Source organism: Toxotes jaculatrix, chromosome 18, assembly GCF_017976425.1.
Source record: "Toxotes jaculatrix isolate fToxJac2 chromosome 18, fToxJac2.pri, whole genome shotgun sequence".
Taxonomy (NCBI): domain Eukaryota; kingdom Metazoa; phylum Chordata; class Actinopteri; family Toxotidae; genus Toxotes; species Toxotes jaculatrix.
The window spans coordinates 10,013,621-10,041,409 of record NC_054411.1 but is presented as its reverse complement, the minus strand read 5'-3'; the positions used below and the strand labels follow the sequence as shown (position 1 = coordinate 10,041,409).

General features: G+C 40.6%; 1 protein-coding gene across 1 annotated transcript; it reads left to right on the top strand.

The window, feature by feature from the left end:
• The first annotated feature begins 143 nt into the window (after positions 1-143).
• abca3b (ATP-binding cassette, sub-family A (ABC1), member 3b) lies at positions 144-27,197 on the top strand. The gene is made up of 31 exons (XM_041063268.1): positions 144-428; positions 1,590-1,688; positions 4,062-4,308; positions 6,414-6,541; positions 7,710-7,875; positions 8,942-9,201; positions 9,304-9,420; positions 9,900-10,020; positions 12,127-12,300; positions 12,427-12,608; positions 13,903-14,049; positions 14,242-14,371; positions 14,471-14,625; positions 14,859-15,014; positions 15,107-15,317; positions 15,654-15,804; positions 16,045-16,143; positions 17,586-17,784; positions 17,879-18,185; positions 18,271-18,544; positions 18,802-19,006; positions 19,178-19,397; positions 20,352-20,510; positions 21,163-21,335; positions 22,649-22,783; positions 22,940-23,134; positions 23,285-23,472; positions 23,569-23,739; positions 24,210-24,406; positions 24,562-24,635; positions 25,310-27,197. The coding sequence occupies exons 2-31, from the start codon at positions 1,635-1,637 to the stop codon at positions 25,439-25,441; spliced, it is 5,127 nt and encodes a 1,708-aa protein (XP_040919202.1). The 5' UTR covers positions 144-428; positions 1,590-1,634; the 3' UTR covers positions 25,442-27,197.
• The last annotated feature ends 592 nt before the right edge of the window (positions 27,198-27,789 follow it).

The following is a 27,789-nucleotide window of genomic DNA, read 5'->3' as shown; positions in this document are numbered from 1 at the left end:
ACCAAGATACAAGCCACAAGTCGTAAACAATCCTATATAGTTTCGATGAAAATGAGGCTGTAAACTCCAGCTGTTGGGAATCACGTGACACTCCCGTTCTAGTGAGATCACGTGATGCGTTTTGTTGACGGTTGTCCCTACATTTTGCGATGAATTCACTGGCTTATCCCGCACCAGGTGCAATGTCATCTCGCTAGCAAGGACCAATCTGCAAAGTGGACTTGAGGGGAAAAACCTGGGCCGGGTTACAGACGACCTTAGCGCGACTAATGTCTATCCGAGCCTCGGTGGTGTCGGTGAAGGAAGGAGCCCCGCAGTGATGGTTTTGTTATTGGTTTAAGACAACAAAAAGGAGGAACTGTTTTCACCTCGACAGGAGAGGGGACCACTGCCTGTGAAGTTCATGTGCCGAAACCAGCTTTTGTGAGGTAATTTGACATGCTTATGTAAAATAAATCACAACCGGGTCACTTCGTGGAAGTAATTCGAAGATTAAAGAGTGTGTCAGCACATTATATTTCTGAAATACCCTAGCTTTGTCCCTCAGCTCCATTACTAGCATTCATCAAAATCCTTGGGAATTGACGAGCAGGTCAAATGTCCAATCAGGAGGGCCAGAAGGTTGTTTTGGACCAACCAGAGAAGAGAAAGGCGGGTTCCTGTTAACAAGGAAAACATTAGCGTCTATAATGGCTTTTTTTTATCCTTATTGATTGCTGGAACATACTAATAGAAAACCGGTCGCTCTAAACATGTAGCACATGATCTCCTGAATTTAATTACACAGATAATACACAAAGTGACTCCTTGACATATAAGGGATGTAGCCACTCAGAGATGAATGGCGCTAGTGTGAGATTCAGGCTGTCCTAACATGTCCAGTTTAGCTGCATTTATGGAGTTGTGTGGTGTGCTGTGAAAGAGGAAAAACATTTTTGGTGCCATGAGGTAAATCCGGTTGCTGTAGCTCTCAGTCATATTTATTGATCACCCTCTGTGCTCGTTATCTATGTGTCTATCTATATTTGCAAAAGTTCATATTCTGTTGGCATGCGTGTTTATGGACTCTTTGATCGGCCATAAAGAGGTCTTTGTTTGTGCCTATGACCCTCATATAACCCTTTTTTTGCTAAAGAGATAATCTTCTTTTGCTTGTCCAACTGGTTCAGCATGTGGATGTCAACGAACTGTTTTTTTTTTCTATCTTTAGCTTATTTGCCTTTGTTTTCTTTGTTCTAGCTGAACTCTTTTACAGGCTGACACCTTAGACCTTTCTCCTATCCCTGTCTTGTGATTTTCTTTCATTATTTCTCCACTTATAATTTTTTTTGTGTGTACACTTTCTGAATGTAACTAATGTCATTGTGATTGTGATACTGCAGATTGCTCAATTTCACTTCTCTCTTTTTGTTTTCTTGAGTTTTTGTTAAATAGAAACTGAGATCCGAAACCATTACAATCAGCACAGCTGGTTGAAACCGTTTTGAAAACTCAGCTAACATCCAAGAAACCTTCACAGACATTTAAAAGATTATACAGTAGGGATTTTTTTCCTGAAACTAAAAATGGTACTCTCTTTTTGTCTCTAGCCACTGTAGAAAGCTGACAGGATTGTGACCTGTGTACTGATCAAAATGGCTATCATGAGACAATTTGGACTACTGGTGTGGAAAAACTATCTTCAGCAGGTGAGTTTGAAAAAGCTGGTGACATTGTTTGGAACTGTGAATTGTCAGACATAGTTGTGTTTACAGACCAGAGGCCCTTATGGCAGTATTTATTAAGTTATAGGCTCATGTGACATCATAAATAATGCAAAGTGACAAATGTTTTATTTTCTACAACTTTATGATATTACCCAGTTACTCGAAAACTGGTTGACCTGAGTGTGCCTGTGCTGTGCTGTTGTATCACACTCTCTAGCTAGGTCAGCACTCTGGTAGCTGTCACATGCTTTTCCTAGCCTTATATGGCTGTCTTTTGGGAAATCACTATTTGCAACTTCAGTTAATCTGTTGCTCTAATTTATTTATTTTTTTATTTTTAATTGTTGTAACATATGTCATGAGACAGGTATCATTACAATCACATTGTTCTGTTGTGTGACTCTAGTTTCACGTGATGGTTAAAATTTTAGGCATGTTACACAAAGCTGATGAAAATCTACAAGAGAGACAGGGTGTCCTATGGTAGGAGATTATTCGATGCTTGCACAAATGTGTAGTCCATGGAACATAATATCATCAGTCTCAGGTTCCGTCCTCAGTTTACAGAAGATAGGAAAGATTTTTTTTAACTAAACCGTGCCTGATTTCCACTGCCATAGAATATTGCCACATTTCTGGCTGTGTATTGCTTTGAAAGGGCTGCTTGCATAGTAATATTATCAGTTCATGGTTTCACAATGCTGCAACTATTCAGAAACGGAATTGGCTATCTGCTGCATAGCATGCTGGTGTGAGGCTGTTGCTCCATCACTCTTTGTCTACCCAGTGATGCTCCAGATGTGGTTGTTTAGAGACTACAGAGACTCCATTAGGACTGGGCAGGAAAAAATGCTGTGCATTTTGGTGCTGCTTGTCCATCTCAGCTGCAGAGCACAGATACAGAATACATATGAATCACGTAATCTGTATTAAAAAATGTAATGTATTCTGACATTTTACCTTCTCAAGGATATTGTGGACATTGTAATTTAGGCCAGTAGAAGAAAAAACAATGACTGACAGAGACCTTAAATTCCCAGACCATCAAGTGTTTTGGTGATGTCCTGCTACATCGATTAAACTTACCATTGAATTTCCAGCTCAAAGATCTGTTTGAAATCTATTTCCTCAATAAAAGTAGTCAAGTCCAATACATTGACGAGGTTAATCATTTCTAGGCTGTTTTTTCAAAATTAGATACCGTCTGGCTGTACGTGAGACAATTCAATTGCCTGTGCGCTATTTCCTGTATGTCAGAGTCCACATGGACCCTGTCCTGCTGGCACCAACAGCACCATGACTGCCATGAGCCTTCTGGATACTGAGGCTGTAAAAAAGGCTGTAGTACACACACACACACACACACACACACACACACACACACACACACACACACACACACACACACACACACACACACACACAGACACACAGACACACACACACACACACACACACACACACCCAACAGTCATAGTAAAGTAAAGCAGACTGGCCACACATTCCTTTCCAGCTTCAGATGTTTGACACATAGTGCTACAGACACAATTTGGTCAGTAACTGAAAAAGGTTCAAGACACACAAAACAGTGTTGTTTTGTGTGAACAGTGTTGTTCAAATGTGGTCATAATATTACATTTATTTATGCATTAAAACTAAATTTTTTGTTAGAATTGTGCACAAATAAGGAACGTGTCTGTTCTTTGGTTTTATTTATTCATAAGTCATATGAATAAATAAAACTCATAACTTTGAGTTACAGCTGTGAGGGGAAGGTCTAATGTCGGTGCCCCTCTGAGATTGACTGTGTGATGTCCTGAAACTGTCCAAGTCACTTTGTACCACAATCATTCAACAGAAAGAGGCCGTCATCTAAATTACGCTTTATTGCAACTGTCTGGGAAATCATCTAGTTTCAATTCTGAAGAGTGTGGAATGAATAAATTGATGTCTAGACTCCATTTTGACGAAAAAATTATTTGTAGTTTTCAGAGCTCTTTTGAGATGGGGAAGTGTTTACTTTTCAAACTTACAGTCTTCTCAGTTGATGAGTTGATGTTTCAGATGAGACTATGATTTTAGTCTGCAGGGTTCCCCTGTGGCTGAATTATAGAGGGATTTATTAATTTTCATTTTGAGTTTTTAGTTGCTTTAAGTGATAATTATTGATAAATATCTAGTAAAACCGAGTTAATTAATCCCAGTATTCTCTGTCTGCTTCATTTTCATTGATAAAACAGCCTTTTTTATATTACTTCAAAATGTTTTTTTTTTTTTGTCTATTACCACTTTTCATCTTACCTTATACATCCTCATCAAACAGATGACCAATAACATCTCTATTTCCGCACTCAGAAACGTCAAATCCTGGTAACTCTGGTGGAGATACTCCTGCCCTTGCTCTTCTCCGGCATCCTCATCGTTCTGCGTCAGAAGGTGCCTTTTAAGGACTACCCGAATGCCACGATCTATGAGAGCTACGCTGTCGACAGACTACCCAAGTCGTTCTTGCAACACTTACAGCTGGCCTATGTGCCTGGTAACTCCAGTGTGGTGCGTCAAGTGGCAGAGGATGTACGAAGCAGCTTGTCCCTCTCCTCAGGTGGGTGATAGTTGGGCACTCTCTGAATGTAAAACGTGTGACATTCAGTGCCACAGTTCCATTATTCCCTAAAACTCCCTAAATTATTTTCAAACTGAATTCTAATGTATCTGTTGTGTAAATACTGGTTTAAATTGGTTCAATATACATATTTTGAACTATATTATCCACAGCCTTTGTGTTCAGTTAGGTATAATAAATAAAAGTAAATAAGTAAACCATAGAAATAGTTAAAAGTAATAAATATTTTATACCATCAATCTCACTTTGACAGAATTTACTGTCAATTGAAATAGAAAAACAGTTTGCTGGATATCACTGGAAGGAACATCATATTCTTCAAAAATTTAAGACAAATATTAAAATATTTGATATTGATTTGTTGCTTAAAAAAAATCATCATTCTGTTGCAGCAAAGCCTAAGGTTTGCATACCCATTTTGAGCTGTTAGTACCACCTTTATAAACAGTGAAACAAATACCTCAGCCTTGATAACACTTGTAATTCAGGGCGGACCTGGGAATACTGGTTCCTCTAGAAACAACCCTCAGGAGAGCAAATATACCACACGGTTCTCTTGTGTCAGGCTGTATCAGATGGACGTTTGGATAGGGAAAGAAAGGAGGCTCACACACTGTAGCATGTTACTCTCCTCTCTCAGGACACCTTCTCTCCATCCCTTCCTAATTGACAGACTCACACGCAGCCTCACTGCACTACTAGCTATCTAAATAAACATGCAGACGGTATGACTGACGGGTGTACAGACAGGCTGTGTACATATTTGTTTTCACATTGTCAGACAGTCAAAAAGATGGACAGATAGCAGCAGCGTGAGCCTGAAGACAGATACAGTATGAGGCAGCAGGTGGACGGATCTGCGTAACTGCAGGTGGTCCTGTCCACGGCAGGGTGAGATCCCAGCTCAACCAGTAATGAATAATTTAGCTGGTCTCAGTGTTCAGAGGGAAAGGTGGAGGGGAATCAAGGCAGAGTTTTAGTATGTCAGGCACAAGCAGAGGATGATATGTCCTTAGTGTTCTGATTTAGATAAGGGCTTCTCTAGGACAGATGACAATAATTAAAACAGGCACATGATGTTTCAAATGTCATATTTTCACATATTTAAATGATAAAAAAGTGTGGATGTAAAACATTAGGGGTTGAAATTGTTTGTGTATGTTTTTCATGGTGTGTTGCAAAACAGTGAATTGTGAAATGGGATTTTGTGTATTGTGTAATCTGTTTTTTGTTGTTGTGCCTGGACTTCTCTTGTTGAGATCATCAGTAATATAAGTTAAGGTTTCTTTTGCTATTACCATTCAAGAATTGGGCTGCAACTAAAATTTAAAAAAATATATAAATTCCCATCACAGGTCACTAGAGCTTACAGAATTACCACAGCTGGTTACAGAGTTACACTACTGGGTAGTTACACTACTAGTTGATTCAGCAGTGTGTCAAGGGCGTGTTTGAACCAGTGTGTTTGACAGGTGTTTGTCCTTGACCTGTTTCCCTCTGTGGCCTGTGTGTGTCCCTATGCAAGTGTTTATTTTATGAGTCTGACCCAGATTTAACCCTGGGGCCAGCGTCTAGTACTGCTGTGACATATATGTTCCCTTTTTGTGTGATCTAGCATCTGAGAAGAAAGCATGTATGTGGGCCAGGGCTGAATGATTTATCGTTTTCTGATTGAAATTGCGATTTCAGACAACGCGATCATGTGATCGCCAAAGCTGCATTTTTTTTTTTGCTCCTAACTGACCTAGGATCTGCTGTGTCAACTGTTTTACACATACATGCCATCTCCCTACCTGCCAAGCTCACTGATCAGAAGCGGCATGCCATAGACATTTGCATGACGAGTGCATGAGTCCGGTGAAAAGTCTAGCGAAAATAGAAAAATAACTGCCATTGGTCAAGGACTTTATAGAATGTACATATATGTTTCTTAAATACATTTGAAATCAGTTCTTAACTTTAGTTTTCATTCTTGCATTAGAGTAATGGCATTTAATGTTTTAATGGTATGCTGTTATAAATACCACATCACAACTAATGTAACCTTCTTCATATCTGTGTGTGTGTGTGTGTTTCTTTTCCAGTGCGTGGCTTTGAAACAGAGGAGCAGTTTGAGGAATACGTGAGAAATGACCCTCTGTCGGGAAAGCTGCTGGCTGCTGTCGTGTTTGAGCACCCTTTCAGCCACGATGATGAACCTCTGCCCCTAAAGGTAAAAGGCTGTCACACACTGTCAGTTCTTGTACCTGAGGAGTGGGTGCGTCTGCAGTTGAGGGTTTTGTTGTTTTGAGTGAGGGACACTGCAGAGTTCAGCTACAGCGCAAATAATAAATAGTGCAACTCTGTTACATACTGTTTTTCTCATCTCAGTGTTAGAAGGAATGAATACTGTATATTTACAGTATTCATTGCCAGTAATACTGGTTCAGGCACCATGTTCAATTTCCTGAAACATTGTTTCAGGGAAAGCTTTTTTTTTTTTTGTTTGGCCAGATAGTAGTAGTAGTAGATAGTAAATAGTAAATAGTAGACTAACAACCAAGCTCATGTCTTGGTCGGGTTTATTACAACACATATAGTGCAAGGTAACTGTATGATATGACATAATTACTCAAATAATCAAATTTCTGTCTGCTCTGATTAAATGTGAAGTAGAATAAGAGTTAAGTTGAAACCTAATCTCCTGTGTAGCAGGAAAAACCTGACAGATGAATTCACAGGGTCACGCTGTGTGATCCCATATGGTAAAACCTTGATCTGGGTGTGATGGAAAAGTCTGACAGACTTAATAGGCTTGAAGGCTTCATACAGCCAAAGCTCACAGCTGTACTAGGGAGACAGAGGTACTCCCACGTTTAAGGGTGAATCATCTCCCCATATTTATAATCAAATTTCTATTCAGTCTTCTTCTGTGTGCCTGTCTCCCTCTGTTTCTTTCAAATCAATTCAATTCGTCTTTATTGTCCTTGTTGAGGGAAAGCTGAGGGATGCTTAAAACCATGAACGAATACACAAATGGTGATAAAACAAAGCATAAGACAAAAGCGAATCTTTATTCCTCACTCTTGCTTGCTGTTTTCAGTCCTTTCATGAACTTTAAACAACTGTAGCACAGAGCTGTGAACACATTTTTCCTTTCACAAAGGGACAAACTAAAACGCTGAAGGTGTTGATGAATTAACAATGAATAACAGGAAAAGAGTTTTTGGTATCTACTGTACGTCTAATGACTGTTTAACAGAAACAAAAGAGGCCCAAGATATTTGATATGAATAACCTAAGATATCACTTTCTAAAACGCATTGTAATTCTTTCATTCACTGCGTAGTGCCAGCTTATTTATTGCTTAGTTGATTCTCTTTTCGCTCTCTCATACTCAGGTGAGCTACCACCTGCGATTCTCCTTTACCCCGCGCAATGCCCCACCCAAGGAGAAGTCGGAGCTGAACCCTAACAGTGACCTGGACTGGCACACGCTCAGCCTCTATCCTCTTTTCCAACTGCCAGGGCCGAGAGAGCAGTATGACAAGGAGGGGGGCACGCCAGGTGAGACCCCCCCAATCTCCTTCTGTTCGACCTTCCTTGTCTTTCTCTTGATCTGTCTCTCTTGCTTTTTATTTCTGCCTTTTCTGTCTTGCAAGGCAAGCCATCATGTCTGCTTTGATGATACTAAACCTCTTTATGAGGGCCTTTTGTCCAAATATAAATGTTTAATATTTTTCCAAAACCTCATGTTTCTTTGAGGACTTCTTCAAAAGTCCTTCCACAAATCAGTGCCAAGCAGTTTTTCTTTTTCTGCTTAGACAGATATTATGATGGATGAACAGCTCTTGCTTTCCCACTGTCTCTTGAGCAAGAGCCTTCTCTTCAGGCTGTGTTTCCATGGCAACCACGTCCCTACACATCTTTGGCATGATCAGTGTTCTCTACTTTTGGCACTACCAGGATACAGCTTGCCCTCGCACATCATTTGCGGGACATTTGTTAGGTGTTGGGCACCAATCAGGAGGCATCAAATACTCTCCGGTTGATTGATTTGTCAGGTTTAAATGATGTGATTATGATGGGCTGCGGAGTGGAGCCCATCATGGGTTATGCCAGATGTTTTTTTTTTACAAAATGAAGTTCCAAAGTTGAATGTAGCTATAATGGGATGAAGAGGCATACTCCAAAAGATAGTCATCCTAGCAGCATAATATACACAGACAAGCTTTTAGGATCCCATGAATATGGATTTCCGAACCCGCATACATAATAACTCACGACTGCAGATCCGCTTGTGTTCCTCAAGGACTCTTACCCATTTTCATGTTAACGCAACCCCACTCACGTGGCCATGAGAAAATCCTTGGGCTCAGATTAATTTGTCTTTATTTTTTTCAATGCTTTATTGATGCATCTACAATGTTTAGAAAAAAAAAAGTACCAAAGTCAATAGTGGAAAGGTATATAGCATCAAGGAATTTTAAGAATGATAAACAGAAGACACTCTAACGCACCCACCTGTCTGTTGCTGGCCCTCTAACCACCACCCCCAAAACATAAAAAACCCATCTGACAATGTGACCTTAACATGTTTTCTTCAGTATTAATATCTCTTTTCTTTTTTAAGGTTATTTCCGAGAGGGTTTTTTGGCAGTGCAACATGCAGTGGACCGAGCCATCATGCACTCTCACAACAGAACTGCTGCTGCCCGTCTGCTGCGACAGATCAGAGTGGTCCTGTCACGGTTTCCTTATCCTGCCTTTATATATGACGTCTTCATCCTGGCCATTCAGAACCAACTGCCCCTAGTACTGGTGCTCAGCTTCACCTACACCTCCCTCAACATAGTACGAGCTGTGGTGCAGGAAAAGGAAAGGAAGCTCAAGGTGTGTTTGTGTATCTTTATATGGGCTGCTGTTCTGTTGCTAGCATAAGTAATAAACCTGTCAGACTGACCCTTTACCGCTGCCTTTTCTCGTGGATCTCAGGAGTACATGAGGATGATGGGTCTCAGCAACTGGCTCCACTGGAGCGCCTGGTTCCTCATGTTCTTCCTCTTCCTCTCCATTTCGGTCTTTTTTGTTACTCTGCTGCTTTGTATCCAGGTGAGTTTGTGTGACAGTTTGTCATTGCTTAACCCACATTCCAGCACGTAATGCCTTTGCCACATACTTAAGCAGTTTCTTAGATAAGTAAAAGGTGATACAGTATTATTATCTGCAGTAGTATTTACAGTGAATATCTGCACTCAGTACTTGCACAAACATCTTGCCAAGCTGTAGCCCTCAAAGCAATATCTCATACAGTATATCATAGGAGGCCATGCTTTACAATGGTTCAGAAAGAGCTAAAGCCAACTAAAAAAGAGGGCAGGTGGGAAATTTGTTGTAAAGCAACACTTCTCTATTTTATTATAATAGCCAGTTCATAATATATTGAGATATTTGTTTTGTGTCAAGCAATGTAGTTTCTGAACAATAACCGAAAGTCTTGACTGAAACATTAAGTGCAGGAATGTTTCATTTAGATTAAAAGTGCCTCAGCAAGTCATGACTGAGCACTGGAACTGAATCTGTTGTTTCAGGTGAGCCCCAATGGAGCGGTGCTGACCTACAGTGACCCCACGCTCGTCTTTGTCTTCCTGCTCGTCTTCACTGTGGCCACCATCAACTTCAGCTTCATGATCAGTGCCTTCTTTTCACGAGGTGTGTGTCTCTGAGTTTGTCCACTCTTTTCTGTCTCTTTTTGACTGTCAGTCTCTTGTTTTGTACTGTGTGTGTGGCCACATTCCTTTTACACTACACTCTCTTGTTTCATTTTCCTGAAATGTACAGTATGCATGACAGTGTGTGGTCTCTCATATGTAGGTCAGAGTATCTGCTGTTTGCTTTTCTCCCTCCTCTTAGCTCATCCAGAGCATAAAAGCAGCTATAAAATGCTCTTGAGCACAAAGATTCGCAGAGATGAGCTGTTCTGTTAGGTTGACCAGGCAAAGTTATATATATATGCTTTCACGTTATAATAACATATATTCATATATTCATCAACTATATTGATGAATATATTTAACTAATATTAACTAATTCTTCATATAGTCGCATGGTGCTATTTGAAATGTTTTCTTCACTTTAAAATTTAGCAGGTAACTTGCAGCTCTGAGCTCTTTCGTGTTCACCCACGTTAAATTGAAACACCCAGTCTGGCCTGAACAGCACCTGCAATACAGAAAACTGTTTACATCTGATCTCTCTGCTTCCTCACGTCCCTCTTCCCTCTTTGCGCTTTCACTTATTCAGAGTTTCTCATTCAAACCAGCATCCATCCCCTTTCCAATTTTCTCAGCAAAGCAGCTCAGATTGCAAGTGCCTGTCAGCCTCAGTTTTATTGAGGGTTTTGCAAAGCAGTCGCACACAAGTGCTTATTTATCAGCTGTTAGCTCAAGTTTATGTTGTTGTTTGTTTTTTACAATTATGATCACAAGAAATCTGAACTTGGTAGTGATTGGTTATGATTAAGCCTTAAAAGCCTTTTGTCCACAGGGGAATAGTAGAAGAGAAAATACTGTGGCGAAGCTTCCATTTTGAGATGTTTTGGAGGTGTTGAATTTCTCTCTCCATTAATCATAATGTATTTCTGACCTTTGAGTAATGCAATGTGACAGTTTCCTTCATTGCTTTGACATAATGGGGCTGAGTACCCTAGGTGCCATTTTAATGTTGTTCTGCTCTTCCTCCTGCTGTCTCTGTCCAGCCTTCTTCGTTTAGCCTGACCTGTCTTTGGTCCATGAATAATTGTCCAGCTGTAATGCTTGACAGCCTAAAATCATTAGAATAGTGCCGCTAAACATAGTAAACTACACAGGCTAAATAAACCACATAATCGTGTTCTTTTCTCTGTGACACTTTGCTGAAATATAAAGTAGCTGAAATGGACATCGTTATTAATTGAGCTCAACTAGGTTTGAGGGTTTTCCTTATAAATGGTGATTTGTAGATGGAAGAGGAAAGAGGGTGAGATGAGGGGCTTTTTCAGAAAATAGGCCAAGCCAGCAGAAAGCAGATCCTTCAGTGCCTTCCTTGGCCATTTTTGAATAAAGAGGGACTATTTTTCTTTTACCCTGGCGGTCTTTGTGTGTGCAGCTGTCTTGATTCTTTTGCCCACCCACCCCATTTTTCAGCAATAGATAATGATAATGGCAGTTAATCAATGCATTTGCCCATCAGGCTCAAAATGATGCATTCCCTGCCACAAGTGCCCTTTGTTTTTGAACGTTTATTAGAGCGCTTTCCTTGAATAAGTCTCACATAACTTCAAAAGTGTTCTTTTGTGAGGTCTTGTAAAGGCTGGCCAGAAATGGAAGTAAAGAAAAAAAGAAAAAGCTTTGAAAGCCTTTCATTCTCCTCATCTGTGGTACTTGCATTTTTTCCTCAATTCACCCACATCTCTCATTTGTCCTCTGCAGTGCTTCATTTCACCAGCACTCACAGGCTGTGAGTGCTGCCTTCATCTGTCAATCAGGCAAATGGGTTTCACAGCAAAAGTAGTTCTCTTCACACAGTAATTTAGCCACAGCTCTTGCTGTCTACAAATGTCTGTGTGTGTGTGTGTGTGTGTATGTATGTTGGGGTTCATCTGGTGGCAAGTAAATGCTCTTCATCTGTAACTGTGACAACAAAATGACAAGAGCTGTGCTTGCGCTGTTCAGTTTAGGTTTTTCTTTGTCAAACTTTATTTTGTTTAGGGCTACATGAATCTCGTTATTTTTGAGCATCCCGTCAGCCGCTGATTCTTTTTTTTATGTCTCCCTTCAGCCAATGTGGCAGCAGCAGCAGGCGGCTTCATTTATTTCCTGAGCTACCTGCCTTACTTGTTCCTGTGGCCCCGCTACGACTTACTGAGCCATGTTCAGAAGGTGTCAGCCTGCCTTATCTCCAACGTGGCCATGGCCATGGGTGCTCAGCTCATAGGAATGTTTGAAGGCAAAGGTGAGACTTGATGTTGTGTTCAAAGTAAATTAGGTCAAACTACAGCGCAGTCCATAAATGTGGCAGTGTTCTTTGTTCCTGTGATTTGTTTTTAGGATAATCTTGTTCTAATTTTCTCCTCTGTAGGCACAGGAATCCAGTGGTCTAACTTATTTGATTCTGTGACGGTGGATGATGACTTCTCCCTGGCCCAGGTTCTGGCCTTGCTGCTGTTTGACTCTGTGCTTTATGGGCTCGTGGCCTGGTACATGGAGGCAGTTTTTCCTGGGGAGTACGGAGTGCCTCTGCCATCCTACTTCTTCGTACTGGTATGCTGCACACTAAGCTGCTCACACATGCATGCACACATACAATCACTAAGGATGTAACCAAATACAGACACATTAGTGGGATTTAAGTATGGAAAGATAATGCAATCAGAACAGACATGGATCCTTCAGATGACTGCAAGCAGAAAACCAGTAAACTATAGTTATAATTGCATTTTTTTTGTCCCCCCCCTCACAGTAACTTTAGGCTCTACAGCAGTGTCAGCTACTAACTCAAACTTAAAAGAAGTGTACTGAAAACAAGGGGAAGTTGTGTGCGAACAAAATTTTGCCTAATCATCTGGTTGGTTATTGTAGTCCATTTTCTCATTAACAAACAGTGTAAAGTGTTTTCTTTTATAATTTGCTGTAACATAAATTGTCAAGATTTTTTTCAGTGATTTTTATAACATTTCAAACCATATTTATTGATAACTACCACTACCAATGTCTGACTAGGCTTTTGCATTGTGGTTTACAGATAAAGACACATTAACATGTGAACAAATATTGCAAGTGGGTGGTGTTCAGCTCTTAAAACACCATCAGGTAGTTGAAAGGTCAAAGTTGAGGTCTCCCGTAAGAGAAATCTGTCTTAGATTAAATTCCCTCTCTCAGTGAAAGTGGAGGGGATTGAAATCGAGAGGTCACAACATATCGGCCAGAGGAAGTCTTTGGGTTCAGCTAACTAGAATAACAGGAAATGTCTGAGTCTGTTCAGCCAATACAAATATGGTTTATCTTTATAGCAGCTATGGACGGTCACGAAATGGCGTGCCTCTACACACACACAAAAATAAACTCGTTACCCCATTTCCCAGTAGTCAGGAATTCAGGAGACTGCCAGCAGGGTGTGGGTTAGATGTTGACGCACTTTACTCTTTGTCTATTATGTGTGTGGGTGTGAGATGCTGTTTCTACAGAGTAGAAAGTGGAGGTTCGACTCTGGTTCTTAGGAAGTGCAAAAGAGGGAGGTCTGGTCAGGAAACAGTCCCCTCTAATATAGAGTGTATATGAACAATGTTAATGTAGACCTGCTCTCTCTTCCTTGTGTTTTAATGAACAATTGTGTTCATCTGTCCCCCCTGCTGCCCTGTCCTGTAATTAAGTTACTTCATTGATAAAAATTGTGAGAAATATCCAGTGTCAAATAAAGTATGGAGATATGTTGCAAATGAAATACTAGAACTGCAAAGTACTATTTTATAGATTTTTTTTCAACTAAGGCCATTTTCATCTTACCTCATCTTATCTCTGTCTATCCATCACTTACTCTTAATGTCTACATCTGCAGCCTTCATACTGGTGCAGCAGCCCTCGCATGGCTTTGGTGAATGAGAAGGAGGAAGAGGAGGATGCAGAAAAGGCTCTGAAAGGAGAGTTTATTGAGGAGGAGCCAGCTGGACTAGTTTCTGGGATCAAGATTAAACACCTTGTTAAGGTGAGTAGCAAAACAGACACTATGACCCACAGGGACAGCATGTCCACTCCCTGTAAATTGGTGCAGATTGCAGAGACAATCATTCAAAATTGGAGTAGTCACATGGTAAATAAGCAGCAAAGTTATACACTACAGTAGGTTTTTTTTCCTAAGGTAGTGCATATAAGTGTTTTGGGTTTATCCCCTCAACAGGAATTCAGGGTGGGCAACAAGACACGGAAAGCAGTGCGGGATCTTACGCTGAACATGTTTGAAGGACAGATCACGGTGCTGCTAGGACACAATGGTGCCGGAAAGACCACAACGCTGTCCATGCTGACAGGTGTGCAAGACATAACGCAATCAATATTCACACACACAATCCAACATAGATACCAGCTAAATTATATGAACTCATTTGTCTTTATACTTGTGTTTGCAGGTCTTTTTCCTCCCACCAGTGGAAGAGCCTATATCAATGGCTACGACATCTGTCAGGACATGGCTCTGATCCGCCGTAGTCTGGGGCTCTGTCCCCAGCATGACGTACTGTTTGATAACCTTACAGTCAGAGAGCACCTGCTGTTCTATGCACAGGTACTCACACAATCATGCTCATGGAACTGTGAATTTCCCTTGGGGATGAATAGCAAGTCCTACCAGCTTGTACTGGTACTTTCCTAGTTCCTGTAAACACTAAACTTCTCCATTTGAAGAGCAGTATAGGTGCAGACACTTTATACCAGGCTTAATATTGTCACTGATGTGTAATAGATACTGGTAGTCTATAGTCTGTTTGTACTGTGTGTCATTTTCTGCCTCATGTCCAGTTGAAAGGCTACTCCAAAGGCAAGATTCCAGATGAGGTGGACAGAATCATACGTATCCTGAACCTTGAGGACAAGCGGCAGGCTCGCTCCAAGACCCTCTCTGGTGGCATGAAGAGAAAACTTTCTATTGGCATTGCGCTCATTGGAGACTCCAAGGTAAAGAATTTCAAAAGCATTATTCTCCCTCATTCTCATCTTTCCACCCCATTAACCATGTCTTATCTCTGCCTAACTCTACCCATCTCCAGGTTGTAATGTTAGATGAGCCCACATCTGGTATGGACCCATCAGCTCGACGTGCCACCTGGGACCTTCTGCAAGGGGAGAAACGTGGTCGCACCATTCTGCTCACCACACACTTTATGGACGAGGCCGACCTACTCGGCGACCGTATCGCCATCATGGCAGGAGGAGAGCTGCAGTGCTGTGGGTCGCCACTCTTCCTTAAGAACAAATATGGTAAGTGGAGTGGAGATAGCTGCAGCAGACTCAAAAAGTGGCTTTGAGAAGATGTTGTGTGTCATGTATGGTGGTTAAAAGACAGTCATCCCTTTCCAGAGCTGCACAAATGTGACAGAAATATTATTATATATATACTATTATAGTAATGTTTTTGTCTTGCACTTTTGTACTTTACAACAGACTTTTTGTTGAGAACATAACAAAAAAGAAAACTTCACATAATCAGATGTAATTGGTCATGCATAATAGAAGTGCTTTATATAAAATAGCTGGAACTCAGCAGAATCTAGTAATTGAGCTCATTCATTAAGGCCTTTCACTCGCTCTCACCAGGTGCTGGCTACCACATGGTGATAGTAAAGGATGCTCTTTGTAATGTGTCCGAGATCACCCGCCTTGTCCACATGTATGTTCCCAATGCAACACTGGAGAGCAGCGCCGGAGCTGAGCTCGCTTATATTTTACCCAAAGAAAGCACCAGCAGGTGAGTCGTTTTGCTCTCTGTTCATATGCAGGGTACTAGCAATTGCACAGTGGAAAGTGTGAAGTGGCTTAATGCTTAGAAAGACCAATGGCCAGCAATCACCTTTGCCGAAATGAGTGACTCTGAATGGCCTCTTTGGAAGGAGGCAAAGGACTACAGAATGTCAAAGAATTGATCAGGAAATTTCTAAAATGCATAATTTCATTTCAAAACACGGTGAAACACTGTGTTTCGTCTCAGGTTTGAGCTGCTGTTTGCTGAGCTGGAGATGAACAGGGAGGAACTGGGCATCGCCAGCTATGGAGCTTCGGTAACCACCATGGAAGAGGTTTTCCTCAGGTAGGAGAAGGATCACATGGGATAACGTGATGGTCTTTTTAATTTTCAGTATCAGTAGGATCTGACCTCTGTAACCACTATGGAGGAGGTTTTCCTCAGATAGGAGAAATATCACTTGGCAGAAGGTGAAGGTCTTTTTAATTTTCGGTATCAGTAGGATCTGACTCTGGGAGTAACTCTCCCACTGCTTGGCACATTTTCAATTAAACAGCAGCAATCATTGCAATGTACATTTTATAGAATATTGTATAATAGAAAGAGAGTTAAATATACTACTCAAATTTTGAAACCCATGCTATATTAGAGCTGCAATTATACATCTATAATGTATAATTGCAGCTACTACTCTCAGCTACATGTCTGAGTTATGAGTTATAAACAGGAACCCAAAATCTGAGAAAAATTACAACCATTTATACATGTAAAATGTACTAATCTTTAGTGATAATCACACAAAATGTCCTTATAGAACACTTCTAGGTTGTAGAATTAGTTTCCCTTTCTTCACACAGAAATACAGCAACTGAAGCACAACTCTGAAAAAGAAACAATTTTATTATTTTTTTAATATGGCTGCTATGTTCGTCTAATCTCCTTCACTCATACATCTCAGTCCCAGCTGCCTGCTGCTCACTGAGCAGTTATTTCTGCTTCCCTGTGGACTTGATGTGTGTGTCTGTGGCAACAAGCACGGCAGCGACGACTGCATGACATTGTAATTGGCCCTGCCAAGAATGTTTGTTTCACAGCCCTCATTATTTACAAATCATACTGAGAGTCCATTAGTGTGTCCTGACCGTATATCCTATACACCAAACATCAGACATGACACCAAGAAACGCTGCTGTTTGAACATTTGGTCGTTTTAGCTCCCGTCTGCCGTTCAGTATTTTGCAGCCAAGTGTGTGTTTTCCAGAGACCTAAACCATCTGATGACCAACTGCATTAAACTAAACTATGCTGCAAATTTGTCATTGTGAGTTGTTGCTGTTTAGGATGTATACTGGTGTAGAGCTCAGACATATATATAGATTTTTTTAATCTGTTTTTTTTTTTCTTAGTTTGTTTTTTATTTAAATTCCACAGACAAGAGGGACAGACTGATCGACTGGTAAATATATGAAACTAGGCTCACAATAGCACGCTGTATTTGGTAAGATGAGTGTCTAGTTGGATCTGCCCTCCTGTGTAGATGCTTTGATTGGATCGTCTCACTTATAATTGAATTGTAAGGCCCCAAAAATAGCATTCATTTGCAAGCATCCCAGGTCTTCTATCTACCTTAATGATCTGCTGAAAGAAAAAATGAACAGAGTAGATAGATTTGTACAGCGACTGACACTCCTTAGACAAAAGAACTACAGTAGATCTAGTTGTTTATATGTTCATTTTACAGAGGTTCTGCTCCCTGAAATTTATCATGTAATCATTTGTGTGTTCAGAGTTGGAAAGTTGGTAGATTCTAGTTTGGACATCCAGGCTATCCAGCTGCCTGCCCTGCAGTACCAGCATGAGCGACGGTCCCATGACTGGACCACAGATGACGCCAGCAGCATCAGCGGCATGACCGATGTCACCGACTTCACTGACAGTGGCACGCTCATCTTAGAGGACTGCTCCAACATTAAACTGAACACGGGGGTGAGATAAGAGGAAGCAAAAATGATATGTGTCATGTTTTTTGCATATTGTTAATATTTCTCACATTTCAGTTCCTCTTTTTCTCCTCCTCCAGGTCAGACTGCACCTGCAGCAGTTCTATGCTATGTTCCTGAAGAGGGCTTTGTACAGCTGGAGAAACTGGAAGGTGATGGTGGCTCAGTTCCTGGTTCCTTTGGTCTTCACTGTTGTGGCCTTAGTTGTGGCACGTACCTTTCCCAATCACCAGGATGCTCCTCAGCTGAGGCTGGCACTCAGTCGCTATGGTCCCACCAGGGTCCCTTTGGCTCTGCAGCCTGGGGCAGGTCCCCTGGCCTCTGCACTGGCAAATACATACAGTTCGCAGCTTTCTGCCCAGCTAGGCCGACTCGTCAATATCACTGGTAAGCACACTGAGACAGGGACTGGGCTTAGCTGCTTAGCTGAGTATTTGTTGACCTGATGTCCTCTTTCTCTTACTCTCCTCAGACTTTACTGATTACATTCTGACCCAGGCAGAGGAAGAGGGCGGCAGCTTTAATGAGCGCTGTGTGGTGGGTGCAGCTTTCCGTGGCAGCAGCAGTCAATATGCTGAAGCAACAGCCTACTTCAACAACGAGGGATACCATACACCTGCCACAGCCCTCATGATGGTGGACAATGCTCTGTTCAAACTTCTAGCAGGGCCGAATGCTTCCATCCAGACGGGCAATTACCCTATGCCACGCAACCTGTCTGAGATTGCCCAGAGCCAGCTCACAGAGTGAGTAGAGGGGGATGGTTCATATCAAGAACTGGAATATAGTTCAACAAACTACACCCTCCAGAATTATCAAACAGTTTAATCAACACCTCTTTAAAAATAATTCTGTAATTTTAACCTTCATATTAGACTGCTTTAGTTTTAGCTAAGTTTACCTAATGAAATGCCATCTGAGTGTATACTGCTTGTTCTCTCATTTTTCCACCTCCTCCTGTCTTTTCTGTACTAACCGTCTTAATATTTCTTTCCTTCCGCAGGAGTAAGACAGGCTTTGCCATCGCAATCAACCTTATGTACGGAATGGCCTCCCTGTCCAGCACCTTTGCCCTGCTGCTCGTTACAGAATCCTCTATTAAGTCCAAGCATGTGCAGCAGGTCAGCGGGGTCTACCTGTCAAACTTCTGGTTTTCAGCCCTGCTGTGGGACTTGGTCAACTTCCTGCTGCCCTGTCTCCTCATGTTGGTGAGTGTGGCATCTGATATTACTTCTGGGGATTAGGATACTGAGACTTAGTAGTTAAAGGCTGACAAACAAGAAAGGTATGATTTTTTTTTTTTCAGGCTTAAGATACGGAAAGCATAAAATCTCTTGTACTCTTGTCTTAACTTTTGTAACTTTTTTTTTTGGTCTCAGGTGGTATTCCAAGCTTTTGGAGTCAAGGCTTTCGTAGAGGATAACCACCTGGTAGATGTGTTGCTGTTACTGCTGCTCTATGGTTGGGCTGTTGTGCCTCTTATGTACCTGCTCAGCTTTCTCTTCTCCACTGCTGCTACTGCTTACACCCGCCTCACCATCTTCAACATGATCTCTGGCACGGCCACCTTTCTGGCTGTCACTATCATGACCATCCCAGGTGAGAGCAGACATTGGCTTCCAACACCGTTAGACACTGGCGAAGTGTCTCAAATGACCATATTGGGAAGAATATAAGATGTTGATTATAGGACAAGCCCACGCTTTTAGACATCTGTTTTGAAGATAAGGAACAGGCTGGTCTATTTTAGCTCCTCATCACGACATTCTGTGATACTGGTAATTCTTTGCTGCTTGAAAGATTATTCGGCCTCCAGTCTTCTTCTGCAGTAAAGACTCTGGGAGCCCTGTTCAAGTCATTTCTACTCATCAGGAGTGTGTTTCCTCTGTGGCAGCAAAACACATTACGTGAGCCATCAGAAACTTATGTAAGTTAACCCAGGCTAACCAAGCAATTGGGGTGATTAGCTCAAAAAGTGCTAAAAGACACTAACTCTAAAAAAAAAATTATAGACAGACTTGGAGTAACACGCTAGTGTACCAGACAACCCATAACAGTGCAATACTCTATAGACACTGCTAATCTGATATTGTGAATCTGTAAATTTGAAAATGTCTAGTCCTTGTAATTTCCTTTTTTTTTTTAAAATCACCATCTTGTACTTGGACCAATATGTTACGTGCTTTTGAAAAGTCAAACAGTCTTGTTTTGCTAAATACATCTTGAATGCATGGGGAAACAGCACTTGCACATCCCATGCAGAGATCTGAATTTGATTGCCAGCAATTAGTGCTTCTTTCTTGGCTGTTTCCCTCATCAAATGCAATATATAGTGTATGTGGGTGGGAAGCCAGTGGGGGATCATGTTCTAGCAACTCCTACTGGTAGATTTTGGAACCTGTGTGGGGAGGAGTGGGTTTTTGAAATGACAGTGAGGAGACTTGTGGCTGTACAAAGGCTCCAGAGGTTAGAGGGAAAATGTATTAAAATAAAAAAAAGAAAAGAAAGAAAAAACATTTCCTTATCATTCCTGTTGACTGCTTCTTTCTCCAGAGTTGAACCTGCAGAACCTGTCGCACTTGCTGGATAAGGTGTTCCTGATCTTCCCAAATTACTGCCTCGGCATGTCCTTCAGCCAGTTTTATCAGAACTACGAATTCATCTCGTTTTGTACCTCAAGTCCTGTCAGCCAGGTAGTCTGCAAGTACTTAAGTAAGTACTGCCTAAATGTAGCCTTATAGAATAATATAATCATTCTAATCTGTTTTGCTATAAAGGTGCTACAGTGCATGATTTTGTTAAACAGTGACGATGAGATGCACTATCAGTGTGATATATGTGAAACTGAAGATATGATTATAATAATGAGTCATAATGTGGGTGGCACTAATACCCGTCTATTGAAACAATGATGGTTGTTCATTTTTCTAGTGACATTGATTATCTAAATAATGATATATCCTGTAAATAAGGAACATTGCTTTTGGTTTTTACCAGTGTTTTTTTTTTGTTTTCGCCCAAGACCACCCAGATCAAGCAGAACTGGAGCAAATTCATTTGAAACTTTATTTTCACAGAGAGTCTCCACATGTCTCCAAGTTCAGCGTTTTTCTTTTGTTTTTTTGTTTTTTACAATAAATGAGTTCAGATTCCTTCAAAGTAATTAAAAAAATATTAACTACACACAGTTAAAACTGAAAATTGTGTTTTATAATCCATTATCCACCCATATATTTAAATTACTGATTTTTATTTTTATAATCCAGTTTTACCATTTTTGGTTCACACAAAGTCTTTTTGTGTAAAGTCTGCATGCTTATGCCCTTAATTTACTCTCCACAACTTCGTGTTTCTGTTATTTTAGACATCACATACCAGCCAAACTACTTCTCGATGTCGGAGCCTGGTGTGGGACGCTTCCTTGTGGCCTTTTCAGTTCAGGGAATGGTCTTCATTATTCTGCTGTTTGTCATTGAGCTGCAGTGTGTCCGCACTCTGCGGCGATTCCTCACCTCCCTGTGCAGACGACGCAAACAGGTAGATGCATTGTGATAGTGATAGCGTTTGTTTTTCTCTCTGGGTGTTTTCTGATGAAACTGGATAGTTTCATGAGAAGTTTCGTACCAAACACAGCATGCACTGCGTAGGAAGTTTCTCTGGGAAATTCTTTCAAAGTGTGCTTAAATATATCATAATATACTGAGCAAAGCAAAATCCCTGAAGACAACTTGAGTGGTGGTTGTAGAATCCCAAAGTGAATGGTCTGTCGTTATGCAGGTTATAATTAAATGTACAAGGAACAGAGAAAACAGTTCATGAAAAGGAAACTTTAACTCTGAACTAACTTATAATAAATTACTGCTTCTAGGGTGTTCATATTAGCACCTTGATTTGTGAGTTTTCAAAGCAGCATGAGACTAATAACAAAACTGCAAAGAAGCCAACTTATCTGCCCCCTAAGTGCAAGTGCATTTGTTAATAAAGCTGCAGACTGATTTATTATATCCAGGGGAACGGTCTTGAATAAATTCAATATTGGTAAATATTCTAATCTGTTTTTCCAAAACGGGTACAGAGCATTTCATATATCGCTCCTCACATAATGAAACCAGAATCCCAGCTGCACTTCATCAGGCACAAGAGGCAACAAGGTGTTACTTCAGGCTCTTGGCACTTCTAAGATCTATCACCACCTCTGCATTAATCAGCACTGAGACTTCACTGAAGGGATTTTTTTGACATTTAACTATTATATTTATCTTGTCTGTAAGACAGAAACTCCTCCAACTGATTTAAACACTTATGTGAAACTGCGTTTGGAAATGGTTTAGAGCAGAAATGGTTAATGGAGAAAAGTAAATCTAAAACCATGTTCATATGTGGTAAATCTTCAGTGCCTTGTTTCAGCTTCTCAGTTGTGAAGAAATTGAGCGTCTTTGTTTTACTCATGTGGTCAGGCAAAGCTATTTAAAACTTTGGCTTTAGGAAATTGTATTGGGCATTTTTCAGTATTTTCATGAAGAAAGTCATTGTCATAGAAGGTTATTATATATATTTTTCAGTCTCAGTTTGTTGTGTAATTGGACTGATTGTACCTAACCTTGGTTATGAAGTATTATTATTTCAGTTTAGCCCCTGTACACTACTGTGATATAGTAAGCTATTATATATTTATTTGTACTATATTCCCTTGTTAAATATTATAAAACCTGGAGACATATGCTATTGCTGCATGTCACATCATCTGAAAGCCCTTTTTACTGTGAGGTGATGGCAATGCCTTAGTTTTTGTGGTTGATATTTTTTAAATTGACATTTTCATCTTACTCATTGGTGTGTGTATGTGTCAGTTACCTCTAATAGAGGATGCAGCGATCCTTCCAGAAGATAGAGATGTGGCAGAAGAGAGAAAGAGGGTCCTGGAGTGCCAGCCAGTAGTAGAGTCTATGGTTGGTAGCCCCCTCATACTGCAGGAGCTCAGCAAGGTATGTAGCACAGGAGTTTTTTCATCCTATGCCCAGGTCTGAATACTTTTTTGAAACACTGAGTCAGAGTGCCTCGGTGTTGAAATATGGGTGAAATTTGTGTCTCTGCGAAATATGACAGGGTGGTACAGACCAACTGTTATCGCTCCTTCACAGGTGTACAGCAGCGGGGCGAACCTTCTGGCTGTGGACAGACTGTCTTTAGCTGTAGGAAAAGGGGAGTGTTTTGGTCTCCTGGGCTTCAATGGAGCAGGGAAGACCACCACCTTTAAGATGCTGACAGGCGATGAGAGTGTTACCTCCGGGGATGCTTACATCGATGGATACAGCATCTTGAGGGACATTAAGAAGGTAGGAGCAGGGAGATCTATATTATATAAATTCACATACAGAAATTGAACTCTACTCGAACTCTAAATTTCTATAAATTTCTGAATCTTCAGTGTAATGCCACTGCTTTCAAAACAGATTTGAAAGAGAACATTTATCTCTGCATTGCAGGTGCAGCAGCGCATTGGTTACTGTCCTCAGTTTGACGCTGTATTGGACCACATGACAGGAAGAGAAACTCTGAGTATGTATTCCAGGCTCAGAGGAATACCAGAGAAGTATGTGTCCGGGTGCGTGGAGAATGTCCTGAGGTCGCTGCTGCTGGAGCCTCACGCTGATAAACTGGTCCGCAGCTACAGGTATGCTGTGCCATACAGTACACACATTAGCCTGGATAACGCTATATGTTGGTGAGCAAGTGTGTGTAAATAATATGTCGCCATCAACACATGCAGTGGTGGCAACAAGCGGAAGCTGAGCGCAGGCATGGCTCTGATTGGTGGGCCTCCGGTCATCTTCCTGGATGAACCCTCAACCGGGATGGACCCTGTGGCCAGGAGGCTGCTGTGGGATGCTGTTACGCGCACACGGGAGTCTGGCAAGGCCATAATCATGACTTCTCATAGGTGAGATTATTTATAGTGTGTACTGGGTATCAGCAGTGGTTGAATGTAACTAAGTACACTCAGCCAAGTTCTATATTTAAGTACAATTTTAAGGTTTTACTTAAATATTTTCATTTTCTGTATTTCATGAGCTTACAAAATATGATGCATTTTTATAGGTGAAGCCACCCAACAATATATAAAGTAGTTAAATGATCACCTACAATAGTAAAATGCTAATTACAAATGAATGCACCATTAATAATAACCCAATATATATATATATATATTTTTTTGCATACGTATTTCAGTATGATACCGCTCCAGTGCTTCTGTATTTTAATTTAATAAGAGTTGTATGTATAATGGAATTTTTTTACAATGCGATACTGTTAATTTTACAAAATATTTTCCATTTTATATATATGAAAAACAAAAGAACTTATGATGCTTACTCCTCTGCCTATCCCCTTGATCTGTTCCCTCACCAGTATGGAGGAGTGTGAGGCCCTGTGTACCAGGCTGGCAGTGATGGTCAACGGTCAGATCAAATGCCTCGGGAGTCCCCAACACCTGAAGAGCAAGTTTGGCAGTGGCTACACCCTGCTGGCTAAAGTCCACATAGAGACTGAACTGGAGGACAGTGACTTGCAGTTATTTAAAGACTTCATTGAAAGTACCTTTCCAGGTAAAATGGCAGATAACTGTGTCAAAATGAATGGATTTCTCATTCGCATTTAGGATTGTTCCTCTACTCAGTTTACCATTTTGCTGTTGAAGTGATCTGTGTCTGTAAAAGAGTACCAAAGCAGATCTAACCATGTGAATTTCTTCCCACCGCAGGAAGTCAACTGAAGGATGAACACCAGGGAATGGTGCACTATCATTTGACTGACAAAACACTAACATGGGCCCAGGTACTGTAAAAGATCTGCACATTAAAATAAACTCACACAGTTTGCGCAAGATTAAAATCCACCCCTGTACTTGTGCTGTGTTTGATGTCCCTCTGGTGGATAAAATAATACACAGCACTTTTCAATTACCCGAGCAGTTGTAAGTAATTTAGCCAGGAAGTGCTTTCTAGTCTCCATCTCACTCTTAATTATCCAAGTTTCCAGTTCAACATGTTTTTCATCTTGATGAGCAGAGAAGGAGGATTTGTAAATCTAACATAGAAGTTTATGGTAAAAGTAGACAATCTGTCTAACTAAGGTTGGCCAATGTTCTTTGCACTCTGGGTAATTTGACATGCCTACAGCAATGATATGGTGGTATAATTATGTTCCACACTCCATTATGTTTAGAACACTGCGAAAATTACTGGAAGTATGAAATGTGCATGTAAAAAAAAAAAAAAAAAAAAAAAAAATATATATATATATATATATATATATATATATATATGTATATATATATAAAAATATAAAATACCTGTATGCACACAGGGGCAGACATAAGGTATAGGTATTTGTAGTTTCATTATTTGAGAGATGCATATTGTAGCTTGAAATTGCGATCCTGTGTATCAGATGCGTTCACCTCACACTTTTCCGCCTCCTCTCCCTCCCTGTTCTCCACTCCCACCCAGGTGTTTGGCACTTTGGAGGCAGCCAAAGAGAAATACCACATTGAAGACTACTGCGTGAGCCAGATATCACTGGAGCAGGTGTTCCTCAGCTTTGCCCAGTTCCAGCACTGCACAGAGAGTGGGAGGAAATAGGTGGAGCGAGGGGTCCGTCCATCCTTCATCCATTTTCTACAGTGTGTGTACACCACCTATATACATGGACTTGTCTCGGTTACACACCAGTTGTGTATGCAAGCTGGAGCAAAGCGTGGTTTATCTCAATCTCCATTATCTCCATTTTTACACACACACACACACACACACACACACACACTGGGCCAGTCCCCCAAACATCAGCTTCACCATTTCTACTACTGTATCCTGTTGATGTGTCTTTGTTGGGTCATTCATGCTCTTGTTGTTGTTGTTGTGTGATAAGAAAGTAGGAATATTGGGATTATGACGTGTGGGGATGATGTTTATACCAAGTAATGAACTCTGCACCTTTTAGTGAGGTCAAAGACAATGACACCACTCATTAGATACTATCACTACTCTGAATTCTGTGTGACAGGGTTATTTGTGTGTGTGCAGCTTGTCTTTTTGTTATTTATGATTTTATTTCATGACTTGATTTGTGTTTCCAAAAAATTTGAGCTTTGTTTTGGTGAGCATCAATCATCACAAGAGAATGAACTCTATTTGACATGTTAATGTAATTGTTGCACACCTTTGCGCCTTATCTAACGAATGAGGGTTCTTGTTTCTTTAAATTGCCCTATACAAAATTGATGTTGCCAGATGTAAATAACATGGCGTGTTCATGGTACTAAAACCACTTACTCATTCCGACCAGAGCTGAACCGACAGACTGTTTTTCGGCTCATTAATGAATGCATGCGTACAATATGACTTACCAAGTGCATGATTCTGGGAACACTGGAAGACCGTCCTTTCTGCCGAGGATTAATCCTCAGAGTACATTTAGTCCAGTCTGGGTACATTTAGTATGCCTCCATTGTTCAGCTCTTATGTACCAATGAATCTGTTTTTGCTGCCAAACAAGTTACAGCAACAGTTTATATCCAGCCATTACAGTTTACACAGAAGCTATTTAGAGGGAATCATTGTGTGATTATTTTCAAATGGTGCTGCTGTTGCCGTAAAACAAGGGGTCTTGACTTCAGGTTGTATCTGACTGCACAGGATTGATTTCAGCCTAGAACAGCAATGAGTGCAGAGACTGTTGTTGTGTTTTTTTTTTCCTGCAGCTATGCATTTCATATGATACAGCTGTGTGCGTGTGAATGTATGTAAAAACATATTTGTGTGTGTGCGCGACAGGGAGAGAGAGTAAAACAACATGTTATTCCTGAATTGATCCAGACTTTGCATAAACAGTACTATGATCCAGGTCCTTAAATAAATTAAAACCAGGAGATTATTGTTGTGCAGTGATAGATGCCTTGTTTTGAGGAAGAATGATCAGCACAGTGTTTATTCCTCTTTCAGAACGTGCCCATTAATCACACTCCCAAAGCCTTGTTTGTACTCCGAAGAAATGCAAAAAGATGTATGTATTCTGTAGGAATATTATAAATTACTTTTAAAATTTCCTCCCCAAAAAATTCTCACACAAATCGATGAGATGTAAATTCTCATTTTTCAGCCCGTCGTCCGTGTTCAAGATCAATGTTATAATTTGAAATGAATTAGCGGTCAGACTAACTCTTGCGAGCAGATTCCTACTCTCAAAAAATCACTCTGGCTTCACAGAAGTGAGATGAATGTATTTACTGTCTTACACAAAAGCAAAAAGCACTCATATTTATCGACTTTATTATCTGTTTTTTATGATTTATAGCGCTTTCTTCATGTCACCAGATGTGTGGGGAAAAAAAACAAACAAGTAAAAACTGACATTCCGGGAAGACACTGCTCCGTGGTTTGTCTTAAAAGGATGTAACCTCTTAATTTTGACTTTTGTTACATTTGTGTATTTGCACAATTCATGCCTCATTACATGTATGACTTGAATCAACTGCAATGTAGGATGTGTAGTTAGAGATAAATGGGAAGGTTTGCACTTCAGATATTGAAGGACTGAGTTATGCTGAATTCCAGTGTATCATATTTAAAAAGGGAATTTACGTCACTGTAATTGTGTACTGTACTGTACCATGGAACTGACCTTGTCGACTGTATATGTATCGCTGTTCTTTTTAAATTAAATAACGCTCTATGCAAACACCAGTGTCTGCTCTCATTTTTCCTGCATTGTGTGCTAGTTTGCAGAAGAACAAATGTCAGGATATTTCTAATCTATAATACACGTCACCCAGTTTTTAATCCACGAATAGATGTGAAATTAGAGATGCTATGAGGCAAATATCCTGCTGTTCTATTAACCCATCTGTTGTGGGGCTCAGCTGTACCTGCCAAAGCGTAGGATTAAGACCCTGACCAAACAGGTTCTTGCGTTTTAGCTGTCAAGTTTGCCA